The following is a 6,718-nucleotide window of genomic DNA, read 5'->3' as shown; positions in this document are numbered from 1 at the left end:
GCACCTACATTATAAATTTTAATCAGTAATTCAATTCTGGGGACATGGAGTTCTCCTCAGAAACATAAAGCATTTGGATCAACATGAAAAACCATCTTCTGACATTGTCCTTTAGTAATCCTGTAAAGTGACTCATTTTTCAATGAATACCCAACTGTTACGTCAACAGTATTAATTATCTCTCTCTGCTGAGGGAGCCAAATTATTTTAAAAAATCCCTTGACAAGCAATATTTGAAGATCAGGCAGATGTAGTCATTTAGGGGTTTTATCACTCATTGCAGAATATGCTTCATATGAATGTCTGTTTCTCCATCATCATCATCAATCGTATTTATTGAGCACTTACTATGTGCAGAGCACTGTACTAAGCGCTTGGGAAGTACAAATTGGCAACATATAGAGACAGTCCCTACCAAACAGTGGGCTCACAGTCTAAAAGGGGGAATGTTCTGGATGTTTTCTTGAATTGGCCATCCTCTAGAACAGATGCAGATCTTCTGAGACTCATACTTGGAAAATCTAGAAGGTTGAATTTCATTCATGAATGCCAAGAGTGCCACAGCTAGTGCCCAATTGGAATATGACTGAATGACTGAACTCACAATCAATGACTGTTGTCTTCTAGGCCATAACTTTGAGGAGAAAATTCATAGGAATTTCTTCATTCCATTGTTGAACTATTGTTCTACTTGATTCTACTCCCCCTCTAGTACCTAAGCTTGTCGTGAGCAGGAAATGTGTCTACCAACTCTATTATACTGTACTCTCCTAAGTTGTTTGTACAGGACTCTGCACACAGTAAGTGCTTAATAAATATGATTTATTGATTCTTTGTCATCTCTTTTCATATTCGTTCTCTAGGGACATTAGAGAAATACGAGTCGCTTCGTTCAGGTGTCAGCAAGTAACAGGAAGGGATAAAATGGGATTATTTTTCAATGGTATTTGCTAAGCACTGGTCCCATCTGGATTACTGCATCAGCCTTCTCTCTGATCTCCCATCCTCATGTCTCTCTCCACTTCAATCCATACTTCATGCTGCTGCCCGGATTATCTTTGTCCAGAAACGCTCTGGGCATATTACTCCCCTCCTCAAATATCTCCAGTGGCTACCAATCAATCTGCGCATCAGGCAGAAACTCCTCACCCTGGGCTTCAAGGCTCTCCATCACCTCGCCCCCTCCTACCTCACCTCCCTTCTCTCCTTCTACAGCCCACCCCGCACCCTCCACTCCTCTGCTGCTAATCTCCTCACCGTACCTCGTTCTCGCCTGTCCCACCATCGACCCCCGGCCCATATCATCCCCCGGGCCTGGAATGCCCTCCCTCTGCCCATCTGCCAAGCTCGCTCTCTTCCTCCCTTCGAGGCCCTACTGAGAGCTCACCTCCTCCAGGAGGCCTTCCCAGACTGAGCCCCTTCCTTCCTCTCCCCCTCGTCCCCCTCTCTATCCCTCCATCTTACCTCCTTCCCTTCCCCACAGCACCTGTATATATGTATATATGTTTGTACATATTTATTACTCTATTTATTTATTTATTTATTTTACTTGTACATATCTATTCTATTTATTTTATTTTGTTAGTATGTTTGCTTTTGTCTCCCCCTTTTAGACTGTGAGCCCACTGTTGGGTAGGGACTGTCTTTATATGTTGCCAATTTGTACTTCCGAAGTGCTTAGTACAGTGCTCTGCACACAGTAAGCGCTCAATAAATACGATTGATGATGATGATGATGATATAGACATATATCAATCAGGTTGGTTCCTGTCTCACATGAGGCCCATAGATTAAGTAGGAGGAAGAACAGGTATTGAATCCCCATTTTACAATTGAGTTACCTGAGGTATAGAGAAGTGAAGTGAGTTTCCCAAGGTCACCCAGCAGACAAGTGGCTAGCCAGGATAAGAACACAGGCCCTCTGACTCCCAGACCTGTGCTCTTTCCACTATGCCATGATGCGTCCTGTTATCATATTATCACAGGATGCCACTTCTAGTTCCAAGTGATTAAGGACTGAGTCTAGCTGAGAAAAGAGTTGATTATTCAAGGACATTTACTCAGTACCTTAAATGACAACATGGGGACCAGTCCATCTGGGCTGCAAGCTCGCTTTGGGCAGGGAATGTGGCCATTATATAATAATAATGAGGATATTTGTTAAGCACTTACTATGTGCCAAGCACTGTTCCTATCTGTACCCTCCCAAGCATTTAGTTCTGTGCTCTCACGTAGTAAGTGCTCAAAAACTACAACTGATGGATTTACTGGCCATGCTTTTTTTCTCTATTGGGAAGGGCTGAAGAGGGATTGTTAGTGGGTGCCAGCATCATAAATGCAGGCTTTTGTCGACCAATTCATAGAGTAAGAACATGGAGACACAGAGATGAGACGAGTTTGATGCTTTGAGACTTAGTCCATTCCAGGAAAACATTTTGGAATGCCGCAGTCACAATAAGCAGACTTAGGAGCTCAGAAGACCAATCCATGTAAGCATTAAAGCTACTACATTTAATTTAACTGCTGAACCCAAGCAAGGTGGTTTGGGTGAAACAGAGGGAATACTTCTCAAATTCCTTCTTTTTCTAATCTAATCTCACCTTTGCATGCATTTCCTTGGCCTTACGGTCCAATATTGTCCTATCATGGATGAGACTGCATCCATGAGTGTGATATTAAGAAAGGCTCTCCCTTACACATTTTGTCCATGAAAATAGTATCCCTTTTCTAGTCAATTGCCGTTCAGCTGAGTCTTCCTAAGGCATCACTGAGGTGTGTAAGGTCCTTGTGGGCAGGGAATGTGTCTACCAACTCGATTGTGTTGTAATAATAATTATAATGGTAGTAATTGTTAAGTGCTTAGTATGCATCAAGCACTGTATTACATGCTAGTGTCGATACGAGGTAATAATAATAATACTAATTCTGGTATTTGTTAAGCATTTACTTTGTGCCAGCCACTGTACTATGTGCTGACCAGGTCCCACATGTGCCTCACAGTCTAAGAGGGAAAAGAGGAAATGAATCCCCATTTTGCAGATGAGGGAACTGAAGCACAGCAAGTTAAGTGACTTGCCCAAGGTCACACAACAGGCAAATGGCAGAGATGGGATTAAAACCCAGGTCCTCTGACTCCCAGGCCAGTGGTCTATCCACTAGGTCATGCTGCTTCTCTCCCTTATTCTGCCCCAATTACTTACTCCTGCTCTCTTTACTCAGTAAACAATAAATATCTTTGATTGAGTGATAAAAAGGGGAAAGTCTGGTCTACCACCCGCAGGCCTTGCTCCTGTTGGTATAAATTCCTTGTGAGTGGGCATAACATCTATTAACTCTATTGTATTATGCTTTCTCAATTGCTTAATACAGTGCTCCACCCCTAGTAAGTGCTCAATAAATCTTTTTGATCAACTGATGCTCCTCAGTTTCTGATCCATCCACACTCTTTTGCCCTTGCCACCGCTCCCCATTCATGTCATGTCCCCTATTGTGTGATAGTAGGTAGGACATAGAGCCATATGATCTTCCTTTGGGAGAAAATAGGCCTGGTTAGTATTCCAGAAGCATCAGAAAAGTCTATAAGGGACATTCACCTGGAATCTTGGGACTGAGTTTAACTGGTGAGAGTCAGGTAGGAGTTGAACACTGATGAGTTCACCCCAGTTTTCTATCATTCTTGTTTGTATGTTTTTCCTCTCCTTGCAGTAAGAGTACTTTGATTTGTCATTTCACAGCTTCCCTCAGTGGGAGAGAATGTGCAGAGAAACTGAAGAATTCAGCAATGTTTTCAGCACTTGTCTCTCTGGGAAACTGGGTGCAGTTTTGCAAATAGCATGATTGACCCTCAAAAGGCTAACAGCCTGAACTGCTCTTTTTTCGAACTCTCCAACCCATCCCATCCACTTTAAGTCCCACCTGGACTTGGAGAACAGCAGACAACTCCATTTGAAATTATCCTGAAGTAAGGTGGCTTAGTGGAAAGAGCACGGGCTTGGGAGTCAGAGGATGTGGGTTCAAATGTCGGATCTGCCATTTGTCTGCTGTGTGACCTTAGGCAAGTCACTTTACGTCTCTGTGCCTCTGTTACCTCATATTTAAAATGGGGATTAAGTCTGTGAGCCCCATGTGGGACAACCTGATTACCTTGTATCTAGTCCAGCGTTTCGAACAGTGCTTGGCACATAGTAAGTGCTTAACCAATACCGTAAACAAAGAGGCAAGCACATCTTCTCTGTGCACCATATCAGGCATTTAATTGTTATATCATCCCTCTGGTCAGAGATACCCTTCACTGATTATAGCCAGACATAACTGGTCTAATAGAACACTAGGACAATGAATAATGCTACTGTTTTGGGGGGCTTTGGGTGGGATTTGTTTTTTGCTAAATTAGAATAGAAAGTAGTGTTCATCCAGGAAACAGACCCCAAAGTCTGGCATCAGATCGGTTGTGAAGCATCATGGTGTAGTGGATTGAGCACAGGCCTGGGATTCAGAAGGTAGTGGGCTCAAATCCCAGCTCTACTACTTGTCTGCTGTGTGACCTTGGGCAAGTCACTTCACTTTTCTGTGCCGCAGTTTCCTCATCTGTAAAATGGGGATTAAGACTGTGAGCCCCATGTTGGACATAGACTGTGTCCTACCCAATTTGCTTGTATCCACCCAGAACTTAGTAAAGTACCTGGAAAACAGTAAGCACTTAACAAATACCAAAAGTATTATTATTATTCCCTGTAGAAAGCTGAGAAAACACACTACACATGTCTGGAAGGAGTTGGGAAAGAAGCACCTAAAATCTGGAAAGGTAAGAGAATACACAATTAAAGTTTCTGACCACGAACCCCAATGGGTATATTTCTCTTGGTCAATTTTCTCTTAGAAAACACACTACACATGGCTGGAAGGAGATGGCAAAAAAGCACCTAAAATCTAGAAGGGTTTCTAAAAAAGGAAAGAGACTACACAATTAAAGTTTCTGACCACGAACCCCAAAGGGTACATTTCTCTTGGTCAATTTTCTCTTAGAAAGTCAGCTGCTTCTCTCGTTTATGTGAACATGAGTTTCATTTTGGGCCATTTATCTTGTGGCTTGACACTTTCCTTTGCCATAGTTTCCTCATGGCATTCTTCACCACTGCATTTCTCAGAGTGTAGATTAGGGGGTTTAGCACAGGGGCTACCATGGTTTAAAACACAGCCATGTTTTTATGTATAGGCAAAGTGGTCAAGGGTTACATATGCACAAATATACAGGGAATAAAGTGTAAGACAACAACAGTGATGTGGTAGGTGTAATGGGCTCAGCAATCTGCCTTCCAAGTTGTGAATTTTGAGGTAACGTAAGATGACAACATAGGAAAGCATCAACAGAATGAAATTGAGCAGGCAGATCACCCCGCTGCAGGCAGCTATGAAGAGACCAAGGGTTTGGGTGTCACTGCAGTTGAGTTTCAGCAAAAGGTATAGATCACACATGAAGTGATCGATCACACTGGGGCCACAGAATGGCAACCTCATTATGAAGAGAATCTGGATCATTGAGTGAAGAATCCCCCCCATGCAGACGACCCCCACCAGCAGCCTGCATAACTACCTGTTGATGATGGTCGGGTAGTGCAGAGGCTTATGGATGGCCACGTAGCGATTTTAGGCCATCACATTGAGTAGGATGATCTCAGCACCTCCAAGACCTGAGTCATGCACCCTTCAAAGGAGATGGTGTTTTTCTCCCGGATGGAGTCTGCAATCAGCCTGGGGGCTGAGGAAGAAGAATCAATCATATCTGTGAAGGACGAATGAGTAAGAAAAAAGTACACGGGAGAGCCCAAAGTCTTGCTCCTGGTTATGGTTGTAATGATAAGCAAGTTGTCAATCATAGTAACACTGTAGATGGCTAAAAACACGTTAAATACTATTTTCTGCATCCCTGGATTCTGTGTAAGACCCAAAAGAATGAATTCTGTCACATTGTTTTCATTTTCCATTGAGTCTAGGGGGACGGTGAGCACACAGATGAGAGTCTCTTTTCCTTCCAAGAAAACACAAAGATAATGAACATACTCACTACTGACATCTCAAATTTATATGAGCTACTTGTCCATTGAGCATTAGATAAGTCTGCCCTGCTGTATTCTAGCTCAAATGCTCCACTGATGTCTAACTGAGGGAGTCAAAATTGCCTCTGACCCCCGGTGGGCACTCCTTTCATCAGAAAGCAATAATGATAATTGTTTAATATGTATCAAGAACTGTTCTAAGCCCTAGGGAAGATACAAGATAGTCAGGACAAAGTCCTTTATCCCACACAGTATTCACAATCTAAGTCGGGGAGAGAACAGGTATTTAATCTCCATTTTACAAATGAGATAACTGAGGCACAGAAAAATTTAACGACTTGCCCAAGGTCACACAGCAGGCATGTGGCAGAGTTGGAATTAGAACCCAGGTCCTCTGACTCCCAGGCCAGTGCTCTTCCAGTGATTAGAATCGTGTCTGGAACATAGTAATCACTTAACAAATACCATAATTTTTATTATTATTATTTCCACTAGGCCATGCTGCCCCTCAGTGTATGCTAATCTTGCTTGATGAGCCCCATGTGGGACAAGGACTGGGTCCAACGCTTTTACCTTGTATCTATCCCAGCTCTTAGAACAGTGCTTGGCACAAAGTAGGCATTTTACAAATACTATTATTATTATTATCATTATTATTATCC

At 42.7% G+C, this 6,718-nt stretch overlaps 1 protein-coding gene across 1 annotated transcript; it reads right to left on the bottom strand.

Annotated features, from left to right (window-relative positions):
• Nucleotides 1–5,205: 5,205 nt before the first annotated feature.
• LOC119924030 (olfactory receptor 4C46-like) lies at nt 5,206–5,984 on the bottom strand. The gene is made up of 2 exons (XM_038743128.1): nt 5,659–5,984; nt 5,206–5,491 (listed from the first exon to the last, which is right to left on the bottom strand). Exons 1-2 carry the CDS (start codon nt 5,982–5,984, stop codon nt 5,206–5,208), a joined length of 612 nt encoding a protein of 203 aa, XP_038599056.1.
• Nucleotides 5,985–6,718: the final 734 nt, after the last annotated feature.

This window comes from Tachyglossus aculeatus, unplaced genomic scaffold, assembly GCF_015852505.1.
Source record: "Tachyglossus aculeatus isolate mTacAcu1 unplaced genomic scaffold, mTacAcu1.pri scaffold_78_arrow_ctg1, whole genome shotgun sequence".
Taxonomy (NCBI): Eukaryota; Metazoa; Chordata; class Mammalia; order Monotremata; family Tachyglossidae; genus Tachyglossus; species Tachyglossus aculeatus.
This window is presented reverse-complemented; position numbering and strand designations above follow the sequence as displayed.

Bases quoted from the DNA above. Each gene is read 5' to 3' on its own strand.
- LOC119924030 (XM_038743128.1), bottom strand. From the start codon at position 5,984: ATGGAAAATGAAAACAATGTGACAGAATTCATTCTTTTGGGTCTTACA. The intron at 5,492-5,658 runs GTGATGGCCTAA...CTGTGGCCCCAG, and splicing joins CTGAGATCATCCTACTCAAT to TGTGATCGATCACTTCATGT.